Here is a 19,027-nt window from a genome sequence, read left to right as displayed (position 1 = left end):
GCTCAAATAAGGCAGCACTATTCAATAAGCAATAAAATTGTGATTTAAAAAAAAAATCACCTGTGGTAGCCACAGGCTGTAAAAAAATATCGAGCGCAGTTTTGAGCGCAGAATGACAAAGGATTCTGACCTTTATTTTCATTTATCATGCAGAGGTAATTTTTTTATGAAAGCAATGTTACAGAACGGAACTGAATTCAGCACAGCTGGTTCACTCCTTAATTTATTGCTATTTTTAAGTATGTATCTGGTTTTAAATTCTACGTGGCGGTTGGTATTTTGCCAGACAATGTATGCAAATCTAAGTTCACTATTGTTTGTGCTGTTTTAGAAATGACAGGTATCAGTGTTGTGGTCTTTACCTACAGTGGTGTGAAGGGGACTTTCATTCTGTGCAATGAGGGAAAATTCCCCAGTGAACTGTTTCACACTTAAGTACAAGGTCAGGTGAGAACTGAAATAGAAAATCTGCAGTGGTTCTTTAGCTAGCTTTCCTAGATATGTAAAAAATGATATAAAATGCCATTATTTTATTATTTTGATTCTTTTGAAAGCTCGCAGAGCACACTGCTTCCCTGTCACTGGTGGATTCTCCATTCTGTTGTGTTTGCGCAGGACGGATCTACTCAAAAACAAACTCTGTATATCTTGTGTCCTGTAGTGCATCTCATTCCACTTTGACATTGACAGATTAATCAATTGGATTTTGCAACATTTGACCAAAGTTTGCTTGTGGTAGATGACAAAGCAGGTTCTGTTTATTACCGAGCTCGAGCATGATTGTCAAACAGCATTCTCAACACAACCTGGACAATCATCCTGTGAAACAAAAAAGACTGCACGTTTCGACTACTCAAAATTAGCTGCTACTTCAGGATATAGATACCATTCATTTCTTATATTTAACGCATGGAATGCAAAGCAAAGTATTAAATATTTCTGATCTCTCCCCATCTCACCAAATGAATTTAATTTCAAAACTGGATTGGCAAAAAAAAGTTTATCTGCAGGAGACCTAATTACCACAAAGATGTGTTCATGGATCATTAGCACAAAATGCTTGTTGATATTGTATTTTTAAAACTTCCCCCTTTGAAAAAAACAAAATGATACAAACTTTGTACACTTACATAACTGATCTCTTCTCCAGACTACCTTCTAGGACGTAAATGATTGTTCATCTGTTTTGAAATGATAACAATTGTGTATTACTTTCATTTATAGATTTCATTTTGAATGACAAAGCATTCAAAACAATAAAATGATAGTAAGAATTCAGAGTTCAGGTAGCTAAAATTTATCAATGAGTCAGTATTTATGTTTTGGGCCCATTGGCCTGTAAGAGGTGTCACAGAGCTTCAAATTAAATCTATTTTCTGTCATCTATCAGAAAAGATATGGCCCCATTTTTTTGTCATCTTCATATAAGCTCTGTGACTGGTCAGAATCTGATGGATTTTGAGCTCTTTTCCCTCTCTTGGCTTAAAGATAAATATTCCCTAAGGACCTGGAGTTCTTTCCTAGCTGTTTTCAGGTAATACATATGTGAATTTAAGATTGATATGCTCATGCCCAAGGAATGCTCTCAGACATCACAACAAAAGAATAAATCAGGCCTGTTTGTCAACCCATTTGCTCTCTTCTGCTCTTTGCTGGCCACAATTCCATGCAGTGTTGTATAAATATTTTAGGAAGAATAGACTGAAGTTAATTCCATATTCCTGATAGGAGGTAGCCTGTTTACTTGTATATCATACAGAGAATGGGTAGGGTGTGTAAAACATTACAGCTACACATACTGTAGTCTAGATTAATTGTGGAACTCGTCTAATACAGGGGTTCACTAAAGCTCTTATAAATTTGGTAGCAGCATATCGTTTTTAAAAGACAGCTGATAGCCATAACAGGCATAACTTATCATTGTTCAGCCAATCTGTGAGGTTCATATCCAAGTAACACACATCCACAATCTTTCCAAAGAATACACATTGGATGTGGCTACCGACATACTGTATGGACTAATTCCCGAGAGTTCAAGTTAGTTTCTACAACATTTCTGACATGCTCAGTTTTAATCTAAGTGCAGTGGTGTCATGGTGTCAAAGATTCACACGGAACAAGGCACTTGAGCTGCACGGACTGTGAGTGGGACAGCTCATGTTTCCTCAAGGCTGCACTGCCTATAAGAACTCATTTGTCCTGCATGGATTTTCTAAACAGCTGCAGAACAACTAATAAACGTTTGAGATCTGTCTAGTCACAATGCAATTAAAGCACACAGCTTAAATTCTGTATTTCATCATTCATAAAAAAACCTATGGTTTTTGTCCGATAGCTCTCCCCATTCCTTCAGATCTGTTTCCTTCCAATTTGTTTGCCAGTGAAGTTCCCAGTAGTGCCAAGGAACACAGTCAGATTCAATTAAAATGTCTTACCCAGCCTGCGTCAGTCCCACCAACATCCTCTCACACATAGATGCAAACACATGTGTGTTTGTTCCTGTGATTTATTCATCTTGAGTCCTGGGACTGCATCTTTTAACATGAGATTTGAGGTTGTAGTTAATATTAAAAAAATGTGCCAAATCCAGATTTCTGTTCAGCCTTACTCATTCCACTACCATCTTTGTACTGTGTAGGTAACTTTACATAGGAAACAGTATGAAATATTGTTTCTTTCTGATAGCCCCTTGTAACTGGTGCCATGAAAATATTAAAACTTGAAATAAACTGAAATAATGTTTGAAGATGTCTGCTGTTTTTTTTTTTTATCAATTCCATTTTAAAAGTACAATTGTTTTCTACAGTATTTAATAAAAACACTTTGGTGTTCTGAAAACTGAACTACACAAGATAGCTTAGCACACAATATCTGCAAAGAGATTAAAGATCTCTCTCCTGCTTATAGCACCTATTGATAATTTATTTTGGAATGCTATCAGAGCTTTGCAGTATCACTCTAATTATAAGTATGCTTGTATACACATTTTGCAGCACAATGTACTGTAAATAAAAATAATTCTACCAGCAGTAAAAAAATACAGTACTTTCCTGCCACCTAGTGGAGTTCAGGTTCCAGTCAAAGCTTACAGCTCTATTGCACACATTGAAGACGCTCTGTGAACACAAACACTCCTAAGCAATCATTTTTAGTAATGATTAAGAACGCACTTGACCATTTCTAAAAATCTTACTATTCTTATTCCTATATTTAACGTGACCGTTGTTTTATACAAAGTCAACTACATACTGTAGCATCACACCAATTCTTATAGATGGGCATTGTACTGGAGCAACCTGAGTGCAGCACCTTGCTCGATGGTACAACAGCCCTGCCCTTCCTGGGATTTGAACCTACAACCATCCAATTAGGAGTCCAGAGCCCTAACTAGTCCTCCATATTCATGAAAAGTCCATTTAACATCTGCTGAAATACGTGTACTATACCTGTGGTATACACAATAATAGGCAGTAGCACCAGTATGCAAGTACTATCTGTGAATCTCCATGTCTTATATTAAACATCATGCAAATGTAATACTGCTAAAGACTGGACCTCAGTCTCCCACATGAAAACCTTTCGTTACCTGGCCAGATTCCCTATTAACTAATGTGCCTAACAGAGGTCTGCCCAAACTCGCAAATGCTTTAATGTACCACAATTCATATACAGATTACAACTCCGAATACAACAGCCAGCAATAAAACAGCCTGCAGAGTAGATTAGTTTTGTATGACAAATAATATGCTTAGAAATGCCCAGGCACTCACTATAGGGGCAGAGCAGTGGCACTGTGGCTAAGGATCTGCGCCTGTGGCTAGAAGGTTGCTGGTTCTAATCCCACGGCCTGCAGAGGAATCCTACTCTGTTGGGCCCCTGAGCAAGGCCCTTAACCCCAGCTGCTCCAGGGATGCTGTACAATGGCTGACCCTGTGCTCTGACCCCCAGCTTCTCTCCCTGTCTGTGTGTCTCAGAGAGCAAGCTGGCATATGCAAAAAGACAAATTCCTAATGCAAGAAACTGTATAGGGCTAATAAATTGATCTTATAAGGAAGCCTAACTGTGTGTACCCCTATCCTTACATGTGATCAAAGCAGACAGTTAGAGCCGAATAACAGAGCAGATGGTGCATTAACATTCAGATTTCCTCCCTTCCTGCACAGCCAGTCTCAGTTCTGTTCTGCGCAGGACCTGCTCTAGATTCGAGTGCTTTTTCACTGTGTTGTGACCTGCAGTACTTCAGACCAAATAAAGCATTCTCTCCTGACTGTCACAAGTTCACAAGAAGCATCTAAGGACAGCAACTGAATATAGTCTATAAGTGCATTTAATAAATTCTATAAACATACATACATATAAACACATCAAAAAAACATCTGTAGCAACAATAAAAAGGCGAAGAAAGGCCTCAGTCCAGGAAGACGTGCACGCGCCCGCTGGCGTTGCCCCCTGCCAGGGCGTTCCGGTGGGGGTGGAAGACTGTGACGGAGCAGATGGTGGTGAGGCACTGGGGCTCCTGGAAGGTGTGGACGCTGCGGCCGCTCTCCTGGAGGACCTCGATCCTGCGCGGGTACTGCATGCTGCCCACCACGAAGCAGTCCTCCTGCTTGGGGTCCCACACGGCGCGCAGCTTGGTCAGCCAGCGGCCCGTGTGCATGTTGTGTCTGGGCCGGGAGCACGGGACAAACACGCCGTCAGGTGCCAGACAAGCAGCTGCCTATTCTTTTCCCTGCGAGACTCCAGGGCCCCCAGCTTGCTAAATCTCCCCCCGTTCAGCAAAACAGCTCTTATCTTCAGGGGCCACATAATCTGCAGCTTTTCAATCCAAATGTACTGACTAGACAGAACTACATAGGGTAACTGGATTAATCGGACATGTTTTTAAAGGTTTTCAGCCCTGGATAATCCCAACAGCCTCTACAACCTGCTGGATTGTGGCCCCCTAGCAGTAAGGCTGTATCCCAGCGATACAGTTCAGCTACAGTACAATATACAGATCGATGTGTCAAAGACCTGGACTGAAATACACTAAAGGTATCCGATTCCGTGTGCAGGTGGCTCTCTGCCTTACTTTACCCATCCTTCTCCCAAGTGCAGCCAAATCGTTTGTTTTATTTACAGACATGCTGTCCATCATCCTTTCATACTCTGGAGATTGGCCTCTTTTACTTAAGACAAATCATTAATTCTAAACTAGTACTTGAAATACAAAACTCTGCACTGTTGTAGAATGAACGCTGTGGCTGGTGTTGTACATGAACACATATACTGCAAGTCCCCTACCTTACGAACTGCAAGAGAGGGGCGTCACCGCTGAGCGAAGCAGTATCAAACACCCTGGAAATTCAGAAAGGCATGTGTGATATTCCCCTTTACTGAAGCAAAAAAAATCAATGACTGTAACACAGCGAAAAGGTTACAAAATAATGTGAAGTAATTTTAAAGAAGAACTCCCGAGTGATGAGAAATCACTGTCATTTCTTCTGTGAAAGCCTGTCCTTCAGTCTCCACTCGAGAAGATGGCTGTTCCCCACTGCTCTCGAAAAGGACCTGGCTCTGCACCAGCCCATAGGATCTCCCAAGAGGACACCAGAATGCATCCATCCTGTTTCGCTGCAGCTCTCCATAGACAATTTAGGAGTTAATAAACTACTGCATATACTAGAACAACAAACCCTTCCAATCTGCCATTGTTTAGCTTCTGTCCTGAAGGGGAGTTCTCACCATAGTACAGTGTAAGAATCTTTTAGCCTATAGCTGTTCTCATTTACATATCTTTAGTGAAGTGGTGTGTGAAAGCTGTATAAATGTAGCTCTGCACAGTGGTTTTAAGCAAGTCAGGGAGACTCACCGGATGGTATTGTCAAGGCAGGAGGTCAGCACTCGGTGTCCAGTGTTGGGGGAGAAGTACGCCGAATTTACACTCAGGTTGTGACCGGAAAGAGAAGACACTGCACAACTGGTCTTACTCTTCTTCAAGTATCGGACATCATAAATGCTTACATTGCTAAAGAAAAAAAATAAAATTAAAAAAAAATTATGTCTGTCAGCTGCTTGACAGTCTGGTCGGATGGAAAAAAAAAAGCTAGATTTTCTGAAATGTAGCGTCTCACTGCAAGTTAAACAATGTGTTTGTTTATGCAACAACCTAGAGCTGAAGGCCAGCTGGAAATGTAATAGTTATTAAGTGCAGATGCTTCTTACACAAAGTGCAAGGTGTGGGGCTAAAACAATCACTGAAACTCTTACTATCCTAATACTCGCACTACTTCATCACAGCGTCACACAAAATAGGCTTGAAACAGGAGAGAACTGGAATTATATTTCGTACCAGTAGATAATGTCAAACCCTTCTACAATCCTTCATGTATGAGTTCCCTCTGTCATACCAGGACCCCTCAGTCATAATACAGTTGTATCACCGCAAAAGGACCATAATGTGTTTGTATGTGTATTACGGTAGATACAGTACATACCCCTTCCCTGCAGTCACAAAATACTGCTTCTTCACAGGATGGACATGGACTGTCTGGAGAGACCTGGTGTCCAGCGCAAACAATGACTCATGGGAAGTCCTAAGCAAACAAGTGACACACAGTGAAGCAATCCCCATAGAAAAATCCGTGTTTCACAGCTTACACCGCTACTTTTTAACCAGCAGGCAACCTCTTCACGAAAGGCACTACCTTAAAGATCTTGAAATGACTAAATCATACGTGAGACAGGAAAGGAACAGATTTAAAGAGGTGAAGGAGTGGACGCGAGAATGTTGTTTACCCTGGAGTCCTCCTGTCTACGACGGCGACATTCCCCTCCCACTGACCGACAACCAAGCTGGAGCAGTCTTCATTGAGAAAATCAAAGCTTGATAAGCTTTTGTCGGGGACATACACCTGGCAAAGTTCAAAAAGACAGGGTGACCCTTCAGTTGCTGCTTTTTATTTTGTATTTAGTTGTGTCCTTACATCCTAGGTTACTGCAAGCCGTGCACATTGTTATCCTCGTCCATGAGGACAGTCTGCCAATGAGGGAAAGCAGGTGCCCAGAAACGAATGGGACACTCCGGGCAGCTGGCACCTTGTCAAAAAGTAAGCGTGGATCTCTCTGGCAAAGTGGCAAAGACAAGGAGCGGCTTGAACGCTCAGTGTGTGGGGGAAACCCCAATGCATACAGTATCTTTGGCAAGCAGTTATGCAGACATAAAAGGCTTCAGTGTCGCTTTGGCTTTGTTTAGATTATGAATGCCAAGCACAACAAGCCCTGCGGAAGAATGCCTTATTCTCCATCGAAATCGAGTGCCCACCTCATCAAAGACGGCCCTGCTGATGTCTGCCGCGCGCAGGCTGCAGTCGTAGCTGGCGGAGAGCAGGTGGGCCGGCTGAGTGGTGGAAAAGGCCATGCAGCAGACTGGACTGGAGTGGGGCTCGAAGAGGAGAACCCCATCGTCGCCCAGGTCGCTGCCCTGAAAGACAGGAGACAACAGCTCAGTCCCGCAGGGATCTCCACACTAGCGCTCTATGAAACAGTTAACAAAATATACAAATGTACAGTGCAGTATATCCCTATATGACTCTGCTCGTTTCAGGTAGTAACTAACACAAACTACTCAAAATCATTCATATACTGTATTTCTTTCTGAAACAGAAAGCCCATGTCACATTATGGCTAAATATGACCTTTGTGACATGGACATTTGTTCACAATAAATTTATAGTATGCAGTGTGCAGTATGCCATGAAAAAACATGGACACTAGTTATCTATTCTTTCTTCCAGAAACCAAATACATTTAGAAAAACTGTCCACATTGCTTTGTGTTCTCTTCTTAAACAAAATCACAGATGATCTAGGTTTCCTTCCGTTTTATGCTTGTGGCATTTCAAAGCTGCCCTGTTTAAACCAAAACACCCAGACTGAATATCCCTCGTCTTCCCAATATTTCTAGCTACGTAAGCACCAACTGATGGTGCCCTCTGCTGTTTGATTGGGCAATACTTCTCTTCCATAAATGCTAGGTGAAAAGACATACTGTTTTGTTTAGACGTTTTGGAAACAAGACACCGCAGGTAAAAAAATAAAGTAGCGAGACAGCATCACAAAGCCGGCTCAACACAAGCCACTTCCACATCAACGTTTAGGGCATTTCTCACATTACTGCTGGATTTGTTACTGCTACAAATACATATATTCACACAACTGTAAACTTATAAGTCTGTCAAAAAGCAAATCTTTCCTGCACCAAACTGATTCACAGAATCGTGGCAATTAAGACCCTGCACATCCACTCTCCTGTTGCCTATTTCAAACTCCGCATGCAGATTTTGGGGGATGACCTCGAGCCCCTGCTTGCTCAGTACTGGCAGTTTCAAGCCCGGGCGTCTGACAATCGCCCCCTCAGAATGTCATCACCACATGGCATTTTCCCCCGAAAGGACAACTTTCTCTAAAGCTGGGACAGAACTTCACCACCTAACATGTGACGGAGTCATGAGTCATGCCAAATTCTAGGTATGTGAAAACCCAGGAAAAAAGACCACTAAAGAGTATGGAAGGTTTGCTAAGCTGAGGAAACGCTCCAGGTAAGTACTGACCAGGGCCCAGAGTCCTACATGGCCAGATTTATCGCCACTGGCAATCAGCAGCCTGCTGGTGCTGGGGTGAACCGCCATGGAGAACACACGATGCTTCACAACCTTCACCACGCGTTCCTCGTTCAAGGTCATGCTCTCTAGGACCGACTTGTACCTGCAAGACAAGCGACAGAGAACAGGCACTTCCGAAAACACCCAACTGTGGAGGCGTGGAAGGCTGTGGGCTCCAATCCCAGGTGAGGCTGTACATTGTGCTACTTCCAGAACCTATGGTCCACTCACAATGTCCCAGAAACGAATGCCACATTGTACAGTTTTTTTCAGAACAGTTGGATTAAAGCTGAACTTGAAGTGCATGTAAGAATCTAGGTTTTCTCTCATTCCATTTGCTAAAAGATGAGACATTAAATTTTAAACTTATACATGACCAAAACAACTTTCTTTCTCGCACGTGAAAAACAAAGTCTTCCAGACCTAAGGTTAATTCTAACTAAAACCTGTCTGAATAAGAGCTGCGCATACAGTAACTCAACTACCCATCTACTCTGATAAAACACCAAACATCTGCACAGACAGGGTCACCAGCCCTATGCACAAATTAGACAGCTGTAGCAGGGTTTTTTCCCATCTGGGACCAGACAGCTGAAGCTATGTTCTATTTAAGCATTAATTATGAGAGAGTTTAAGAATATAAGTAAAAAATACTTACTGCTTTAAATCTAATTTCTGCTTTGTCTCAAGAGCAATGGGCTGTTCAAGGAAAAGAAAAGTGCGTTGGAAACAGAAATTAAAACTGTTACTGAAAACAAAAAATGCTTTACAACGTACGTGCCTTTTGACAGCAAAATGACACTGATGAAATACCGAAACGTTTAAGACTGAGACATTAACCTCAGACTGGACAGAAACTGATTAACGGCTGTACCAAACCCACGGACTGAGGCGTCTCCAATATTCTACGATGGCAGTGTGGCAGGGACGTAGCCGAAGACACGGGGAGTTTAAAAATTAACACTGTTGCACATGCAGACCAGATCGGTACAATCCTGCCGTTCCTGTCAAGTCATGCCATCTTTACACAAAGCACTGAAAGGCTCTTTTCTTGGTAAAGACTAGCTGAGACACCCGAGGACACGTACATATTTGGCTTCAAATTGTAATAAAAAAGGCACATGCCAGGACTCGTTCCCCACCTCGTTCCAGAGCCGCACAAGACCAGAAGGAAGCCCACCGCCTTCCAACAGGTTTGCTGGCTCCATCGCTATCGGCCCTTCTTTCAGGGGCGGGCGCTAAAGTAAGAAGATACAGACACGAAACATAAACACGCAGAGTTTGCTTAAGAAACAGAAAAGGTGTCTTTTGGAAGCATACGCCAGAACAGAAAATGCCATTTGGCGCGTGCATAATTAATCTAGACATTACCAATGCTAACATTTCTCTCAAGTAAGATTCGGATCTAGTAAAACAGATAAGCTGGCATGTAAAAGCCGTGCAACTGTGTCCTCTACAATTTCAGTAATACACTGAAAATGACCCCAGCTAACACATCTAACAGCATTCAAACTGTAACAACAGGATCCCAGGCCCTTCCAGGGATAGCAAAACTATCCCCAGAAACACGTTGAGCAAGTTTCATAACCTCCTCAAATCTGTCCCCGCAACTTTTATCCACCTAAACAGCTTTACATATTCAGATTTTGGAGTTGTCTTGTACAAAAGACTCTGCTAGTCAAAAAAAACAACAACAACAACAACAGAAAGGGTCCAAACTAGCAGGCCTGAGGGTCTTGTGACCATGGTTGCCAATGTTCTGAAGGCGCTTCCTGACTCACCCAAGTTTCCGCGGCGACGCTGGCCTTGGCCTGCTCGGGGAGGGCCGCGCCCACCGGGTCGAGCCGCTGCAGACGCATGGACTTGCGTACGGGCTGAAGCTCCTCTGGGCTGCTCTTCTTTCTCTTGCTGCAAGGGCCATGACCGGACCACAACACAAGACAGCTCCACTTACTTCAGCGCGACAATATTTCTTTCAATAGCACATTTACAGAAAAAATTGTCATAAACGTTTGTTTTTATATAGCATCTTAAAAGCGGCTTCTCAAAGCTCTTTACAGAACAACAAAAAATACACGGTGATAGAGGAGATGGTAGATGGGGGTTTAGAATACAGTAGGAAAGCAAAGGGCAGACAAAGGACCAGTTAAAGAAAAGACCTTGTAAAAAAGAAAGCTTTGAGTCTAGATTTGAAAAGAGCTCAGGGAAGGTGAGTTTCTGAAATCCTTAGGGATAGCCTTTTCTTTCCCCAAAAAAGTAGGAAAATATCAAAGAAATGCTTTAACACATCCTTACGTTTTGAGACCTCTTTGAGCAGGTTTGGCTTTCAAAGCCTGAGCAGTCTGCAAAACAACAACAAAGAATTTCAGCAAAATTACACCGCAAAATGGATTTGATCAAAATAGTCTGAAAGTGAAAAAAAGACATCTTCTTGTTAAAACTTTCCACACAAAATCTATAACCGAGACTACGAAACCCACCTGGCTGCTGCTCACTGTTAGAGCAAAACAACCTGAATGTTGCTCTTCAAAACAGATCCAACCCTCATAAGAACAGGCTAGGACCCACAAAATTAACAGGATGTAAAACCCCCATTTGAACTAATTTCCACTTTCAATAACTGAACATGCACTCGATTGCTTTTCCATGCTTTAGACAGTTTTATCATTCTAAACAGTGAGTCCATAAGTATTCAGCAGACCAATCCCAAGGGTACCTCAGTAATATTTAGAGATGACAGGAAAGCCTGGTTTTGTTTGATGTTCTGCAATCGCTTCAGTTCATATGAGGACAATTTTCCAGGCGTCACCTGCAAAAGGAATTACAAACGCAATACAGTCAGGGCTACTTTCACTGCTTGGTGAAGCTTTGACTTACAAACACTCCAGCTAATGCCGACACTCTCCCACGAAAGACGTTTTTCTCAGATCTGGCAGGAAAAACCATAGAATTCAAGAGCAGCATTTCGGATTACTTTCAGAAAGTGTCCTAACAGTCTTTGAAGAGCTTGTCCTGCACCAGTGTGTGTATAGCATGCATTTGTTTGAATGAAAATTTTCAGATCCATCATGCGAAATTTAATCCAAGTGCTCAAGTCTGCATCAAGGTCTCTGACTCTGGATCTGGAGAGCTGCAATCCACTCATTCTCAGTATTAACAACACCACAGTGATACGGATTGATTAACCAAGTGACCTGTTCAATTAAAACTGGTTTTGAATTACCTAGCTTAACAACTGCCATTCCTAATTGGTCACAGTGTAAGTATTCCAGGGCTTTAGAAATTGGTGATTTAGCGGTGACCTATAAGACCTTCTGGATCCAGGCTCTGCAGAATCAGGGTTCGAGACCTCTGCTCTAGACTGTGCAGAAACCTCACCGGGCCTTCCCACTCGCTGTCACTGCTGCACTCGCTGTCCGACCTGGACCTGCTCCGTGACGCGGCAGGCTCATCCGACGACGAATGTCTCTCCTGACAGACGACAAAGTGAACACATAACATGTCGGCTATCATCTCTTCAAATGCTGTGATCAAACATGAAATTATTTTTTTGTCTATTTATGATTATGTATTATTGCAAAAGGACATTTTCTATAGAATATTTTCTCAGTTTTTCTTTAATATCTAACACCAAAACATAATCAGTTTTAAAAAGAAAGGCTTGGGCCGTGCACCTAAGCATGAATTCGCAGAAGCTGAGCACGCCAACAAGCACGGGAGAGACAGAATTAGAGGGTTCCTGAGATATCATAACAAATAACAAAAACATCCGTCAGAAGAATGGCCTTTTGTTAAAGGCACAGTTTTGTGACGCACAGAAGGTGTACGTAATCAGCTGCGTCCGCTTTTGATTTGTTTTGTGTGATGCTGGACTCCATCACTGTACAATCTCCCTTTAATCACTGCAGATCGAGAAAAGTGGGCTCTGTTGAACACCCTCACTCAACTTCTCCGAGTCCTGATTTTGGATTCTAACCAAACCCCACCGTGACTGACCTGACTAGGCCCCAGACTTTTTTTGAGGTTTCTATAACTGAGGACTGTGGGTGCCGATTCCCTGGGATCTGATACCTTTAAAGGATTTCATGCTAAAACTGTATAGTACACTAGTGTAGCGGAGCTCGTTCGGATACGGTGATGTCATCGCCCTCACTGGGCGCAGCAGGGACCTCAGCTGCCTGGGCTGGGGGGGGTCTCCTTTAGCTCATGGGGCTGGTTCCCTGTTGCGTGACGCCGGAGACCCGGGTTCGCGCCCCAGGTGCTGCGGGACGAAACGGGGTGGCGGAGGGCACGAGCCCGCGCGGAACCGCGACGGTCGCACTAGCACAGCCTCACGTAGAATATCCTGTCGGATTTTGGTCACCATGTAATAGAAAAGATGTTGCAGCTCCGGAATCAGTCTAGAGAAGAGCAGCCAGACGCATCTGAGAGTTTCAGCGAACGTCCTACACTGACAGACTGGATCTTTTTATTTCTTTATCAGAGATGATCCCGGTGGGGGGGGGGGGGGACACTGTCTGTACTGAAAATCCTCAAAGGTATTTGTCAAAGAGAACCAAGCAGGCATCTTCAGAACGAACAGTTAAAACACGAACCAGGGGGAATAAGGGCTAAACACTGTACATGGAAGAGCACTTAAAAGAACCGACTCCTTCACCCTCAGAGCTGTCAAGAGTCTGGAACGAGCCCGTCCGGCCTTGTTGGTTAAGCCCTGGCTTCTCCTCGCATCAGTTAACTACTAACTCCCGAGGGGGCTCGATCAAGAAACAGCTGAATTAGATCGGCTACAGACTGGCCATCAAGGGCGAACGGGTCTACCTTTCTCTTGACGCCCTGCCCCGGGGCCGGGTGCGCTTTCCCGGGCGACTTGCGCATCGGGCGCCTGCTGGGCGGGACCTCTCTCGGCACGGCGGCCCCGCTCCTCCCCGCAGCCGCGCCCGGGGGGCTCGGAAGCAGAGTCTGCTCCTGTAAGATGTTTGCAGGCCAAAAAAACCGTTACTCCACTCGGTTAACAGGCTGGGGGGGTGGGGGTGGATAACGGGAGGTCTGTTGCAGTTTTGCGCTTGTGGGGGTCTAAAAACAGCATGCCGATTTCAGATTTGATCCGTCAGCCTGAAGTTTTCGGCTGCCGCTATACTCGGGAGCCCATTCCTCAATAAAAACCACCGTAAGGGATTTCAAGCCCAGTTTCCCCACTAATAATAATAAGAAAAAAAAAAGTGGCAGGAATCCTCACAACCAAGCACGTTTTAACCGCAAAAGCGGAATGAATCCAGGTTGATTCTTTCCTGAACAGTCACGGTGCAGAGGCTTTTATTCACATCATCTCCCAAGGTAAACAATACTTAAATTAAAAATAAAATGGCATAATGCTGCTCAAATTTGATATACCGCACAGTAAGCTCCCGAAACGGCTTTTTTCCCGAGGTACAGTAGATGGTGTGGAAGTCAGGACAGGTCTATAAGAAAGACGACGGTCTTGAGACGACGCTATCGGAGAGCTCCGAGCACCGCGCCGGGAACCCAGATCCTGCATGACGTCACGCAGCCGGTCCCGAAGAACAGCGGAACTCCGCGCAATGCACTCGAGCGGACGGCTTATTTCTATATTACAAACATTAAACGTACCACTAAATAAAACCAGTTCAAATATGCAATGAGTTTGGCAGGGCTCACTGACGTGTACCACGATTGCCGAGATGCAAAAATAACTTTTTTTCCCCCCCATCTAATCATGGCACCAAAGACTTCTTACAGCGAGTTGACAACTCTCAAAATACAGATACAACAGTTCTGTACACCGAAAGAAGACGGTCCTGGCAAGACAGTAACTACATTTCCTCCTAAGCAGCGTCTTTCCTTGCGTCGGAGTTTCACGTACAGACCAGCAGCCTTCTTGACTCAGACGCGTCTCAAGCAGACAGATTTGCATAGAACAAGACACGCAGCCAAATCCTTGCAGTGTTGTATTAACCTACATCTACTCTACTGCGGCCGTGGCGTGGTCAACATTGTGTGAAGTCTCAAGCAGCACTCTGCAACGTAATCATCGAGAAGATCAACCTGACGCAGAAAAACACTTGTTCCGCGACTCGTCGGAGCTCCCAGTCCCACACGCACAAGAAACAACCACCAAGGTTCAGTATCGGCGACAATTTCTCAAGAACAAAACTAAAAACCCGGTGTAAACTTTTGTAATGAGATAACTCACCTTCATTCGTTGTAATTTCACATAAGGAATACAACAGGAGTTAAATTTGCTTTGCTCAGCTACAGACCTCACCGCTGTTGGCATTCTCCGATATTCCTGTCAAGGAGTAATGTGCTTTTATGTAATGTACAAGCAACGTTTCCCTTCCCTCCGCGCCTGCAGCTCCGTTGTGTAAGTTTCAACTCTTCCCGCGGAGTTATGAAACAGTTCCCTCGCGCGCTGGCCCGGCATCAACAGCCGCGTCACGCGTGACGTCACCGCCGGCGCAGCCCTGCCGCGAACAGGCTGGTAGGGGAACTGCAGTTCAACGAGGAAGCTGGCGTGCGGGCGGGTGTCATTGAATCCCTAAATAATAATAATAATAATAATAATAATAATAATAATAATTGCTTACACTTAAATAGCGCTTTTCTGGACAATCTACTCAAAGCGCTTTACAGGTAATGGGGACTCCCTCGACCACCACCAATGTGCAGCCCCACCTGGATGATGCCACGGCAGCCATAGTGCGCCAGAACGCTCCCCACACATCAGCTCTCAGTGGGGAGGAAAGCAGAGAGTAATGTAGCCAAATCATAGAGGGGGATTATTAGGAGGCCATGATTGATAAGGGCCAATGGGAAATTTGGCCAGGACGCCGGGGTTACGACACCAGACCTCAGATCTAGTGTGAAATGTTAAAAAAATATAGGAAAGCTGCAACGTGCTTTCCAAGGCTACGTGTTTGGAAACCTGCAGTATATTTTCAATCCGTTGAGACTGGCTGTTTAAATTGTATTTATATGATGCTAGTATAACAGTGTTTGTCAGCTGGCTGAAAATTTTCCTACAGATGATTTTTTTATTGAAGAATATATATTGAAGAATTATTGATTTTCCAAGAGCTTTTTTTCCCTAGTTTTGATTATTTTAGACTCCTATTTTTTTCTTTGAGGAATATTTTCCGACTGGAGGGCTTCAGAGACAGATTGCAGAATTGCTCCTTTGAAACCCCAGCTAGGGTCAGTGTTAGCATTCACACGCTACTTAGACAATTTTTACCTTTAGCTCTGGATTCTGGGGCCCAAGGCAGTGATCATTTGCTCTTACCTCCAACTTTTTGGAACATTTGAAAGTGTTAACCCATTAGAACTGGCTTTCTTACAACCTTTGATCTGACTCCAGTTTTGGAATACAATCCCTGAACCGTGCACTGCACCATCCAAGCGGCCAAAAGTCTTGAAAAAAAGAAAAAAAAAAGGTTGGAGATAGGAGCAAATTATCAGCCTTCCTAGCGCTGGCTTAGGTCGCACAATCCAGCCCTGATCGTAAAAATGTTCTATGTAGTGTGTGAATGCTAGCCTCGTCCGTAGCTGGGTTTCAACTGAGCAGTTCCAGAACCTGAGTCGTTCGTCTACCTGTGTAGCACCATTCAGGAATCAGGGAGTTCCAGCTTGGAAGTACTACGACGACTGGCGATTGCGCGCAGCTGCATGAAGCAGCTCGAAAGACACGACTGGAGATCCCGCATTAGGGTCGACCACAATTTTTATGTGCTCGGCTGGACGCATGCGACATGTGGTGCCTGCGGAAGATCCTGCAGATCCCCTATGCCAGACACACAACGCTTGCAGAAGTTCGACGCACCACCGGTTGTCAACCAATCTCCCAGTTGATCAATGTGAGGCGACTCTGCTTCTTCGGCCACATGGCAGGAGCTGCCCCGTGTCAGGATCTTCATCATCGCGCGACAGCTGCGGGCGCTTCAGAAACCCCAGCCGGCTGGAAGAGACCAAGGGGCAGACCCGGCCGGACCTGGCTTCACACGGCTGAGGACAACCTGAAACCTCCGGATATAGGCCTGGACACGGCTTGGCAAAGGTGGCTGATGGGGGCGGCTCCTCCGCAATGAAGCTTGCCGATCATGATGATGATGATGATGATGAATCAAATTGTTTGCGAAAGTTCCTCAAACCAAAAGATATGATTCTAAAACAATCAAAACTAATGGATACAGTTATTGCAAATTCATGGTCTTCAATAGAACAGGTTATCATTATACTGTACCTTTCGATCTTACTCAGTTTTCAAATACAATTCCTGAGTGCTGCAATACAAAACAAAGGCAGCCAAAAGTCTCAGAAAAAAAAAAGATTCAGATAGGAGCAAATAATCACTCGTACTCATGTTCCCTTGGCACCCAAAATCCAGCACAGAGCTTCAAAACTGTCTAAGTAGTGTGGAAATACTGACCCTGATCCCAGCTGGGGCCTCAGCAGAGCATTCCTGCAAACTGTCTCTGAAGACCTTCGAGCGAGTGAAATACCTAAAAAACATACTTAACTTACTTAAAAACGTCAGAGTTCTGGAGTGTGTATCAAAGGAGAACCTAATAATGCCCTGCTGCAGCTGATGTAGTCAGTGTAGTCAACCATCCTTCTCACACAGCTGCAGAAAAGAGAGGGAAATGGATGGAGCTCTTTTAAATATTCGACTTGAACACTGGGGAAGCCACTTCATATTCTCTGTATTGAATTGCAATATAAACATTGAAACTAAGTTAATGTTAAATTTGCTTCACTACTGTTTTATAAAAATAAATAATGGATACTAATGTTCCTTTCCCAGACCTTGTGTTGTATCTTAAGCATTCATACAGTGACATAACAGTCATTTACTGTACGTGCTTCATTAGTGATTTCAAACCTTGTATCTCCTTGTAGTAACATTGTGTATAACATGGTCACGATTTACATATTACCACTAGGTGGCATTCTGCAGCTGTCTCTTGAGTCCTCACATCGCTGTGTACATTCTCACAAGAGAAAGAATCAGAAGGGAAAGCAAAAGAAAATACCTTGGGTTAAGTTCCCATGCTATGAAAAAAGTACTAGTTATTCATAGCTTTCGATTATGTAAAGTCTATTGACTACTTATTGAAATAACAGCTTTAGCTTTCTGATAAATTCTTCAGGATCATGACCAGTAGATAAATTCCTAAAACTGTTAAAGGACATTTGGTAACAAGCAAATAAGTTTCTATGCAATCCCTTCCACTTGTTTTGAAAACATAAACTATAGTGATCCAGGGTCATTAAGAACTTGTTTACTGTTGATTTAATACTGTAGACCACCTCTTATGAACAGTCATGAACACCATTTGACTTCTAGAACACAGGTTATCCAGCTTCCCCCAACATTAGACTATTGCATTTGTATTCACGTGGTAGTACTCAAAATGTACACATGCATCGTATAGATTATGTCCACAGGTATTGCCTGTGAAATGAAAAGTGATTCTGGAATAAATTACATTTAATGTAGAGTGAAAAAACAGACAAACTGTAGAAGTTTCAAACCCCAACCCCAGAACAAACATTGCATCTTAGTTATCCAGATACCTGCTCAGGGAACTGTTTGCTCTATTAGTTGAAGAAAACAATATTCATTTTCATTTTTTAGAGCCCAGTTATTTGCACCAACATGAGAGTTCATCCCCTCTGCAAACTCATTCTTAAAAGTGAAATATTATCTCCTGATATATTGTTACCCTGATTTTTGTTTGCTTTTGTTCTGTTTTGGACTCTGTAGCAAAAAAAATCCCTTAGGTGTTAAAACATGAATAGTAAAATTAAAATGATTGCTTACAGTAATCATCCTGCCATTTTTCAGTTCTGTCCAGTACCTCTGTTTCCTTTGGTTGCAGATTAAATAAAAAACCTTCAAGAGCTTATCAACCTACAAGATTATCTGATGAGAAACATGATGAAACTCAAAGGTTGTGTTTTTGACTCTCTTTACATAATCAAATTTAATCTGATCCTTTGTTATTTTTACTGTAATCCACTGTCCAAATGTTAAATATCAGCTAGCCCATAGAGAACTGCATGAGAATAGGAGATAGGGCTACAGGGTCTACGTCACAGACCCCACTTTTAATATATAGGTCTAATCGAAATAGCATCAGCTAGTTGAGACATTAATACTAAACATCTTGGATATTAGCAGGGAGAGAGGAAGACCTGTTATGAAGCAGTGTGACTGAGTTTAGATCTTGCCTGTCGCCATTTGTTTCATGCATACATGGAAACGTGTTAAAAGAAACATTTTCAAAAGCCGTGCTTAATTCTTCCAAGTTTTTAGCCTTTCAGTGTGGATTGTCCCACTGAGAATCCACTTGTTCTCTGTATCATGTG

General features: G+C 43.2%; 1 protein-coding gene across 4 annotated transcripts; it reads right to left on the bottom strand.

Moving 5' to 3' along the window:
• Positions 1–4,309: 4,309 nt before the first annotated feature.
• On the bottom strand, positions 4,310–15,080 carry wdr76 (WD repeat domain 76). Of its 4 annotated transcripts, none has more exons than XM_088641528.1 (15): positions 14,853–15,079; positions 13,460–13,606; positions 12,020–12,112; positions 11,358–11,450; positions 10,937–10,983; positions 10,423–10,549; positions 9,784–9,879; positions 9,300–9,340; positions 8,591–8,744; positions 7,304–7,462; positions 6,778–6,893; positions 6,477–6,575; positions 5,852–6,007; positions 5,284–5,337; positions 4,310–4,664 (listed from the first exon to the last, which is right to left on the bottom strand). In XM_088641528.1, the coding sequence occupies exons 1-15, from the start codon at positions 14,934–14,936 to the stop codon at positions 4,409–4,411; spliced, it is 1,722 nt and encodes a 573-aa protein (XP_088497654.1). In that variant the 5' UTR covers positions 14,937–15,079; the 3' UTR covers positions 4,310–4,408. The 4 variants fall into 4 exon arrangements, with proteins under 4 accessions (XP_088497654.1, XP_088497655.1, XP_088497656.1 ...); XM_088641529.1 differs by lacking the exon at positions 14,853–15,079 and adding an exon at positions 14,523–14,833; XM_088641530.1 differs by lacking the exon at positions 14,853–15,079 and adding an exon at positions 14,033–14,505.
• Positions 15,081–19,027: the final 3,947 nt, after the last annotated feature.

The sequence above is a fragment of the Lepisosteus platostomus genome, chromosome 7 (genome assembly GCF_059453375.1).
Source record: "Lepisosteus platostomus isolate fLepPlt1 chromosome 7, fLepPlt1.hap1, whole genome shotgun sequence".
Lineage (NCBI taxonomy): Eukaryota > Metazoa > Chordata > Actinopteri > Semionotiformes > Lepisosteidae > Lepisosteus > Lepisosteus platostomus.
This window is presented reverse-complemented; position numbering and strand designations above follow the sequence as displayed.

Excerpts from the sequence above, each read along its gene's own strand:
- wdr76 (XM_088641528.1), bottom strand. The coding sequence starts at position 14,936 with ATGCCAACAGCGGTGAGGTCTGTAGCTGAGCAAAGCAAATTTAACTCC. Across the intron at positions 10,550-10,936 it reads GCTCAAAGAGGTCTCAAAAC|CAAGAGAAAGAAGAGCAGCC; the intron begins GTAAGGATGTGT and ends TGGCCCTTGCAG. Across the intron at positions 9,880-10,422 it reads GCGTCGCCGCGGAAACTTGG|CGCCCGCCCCTGAAAGAAGG; the intron begins GTGAGTCAGGAA and ends TTCTTACTTTAG.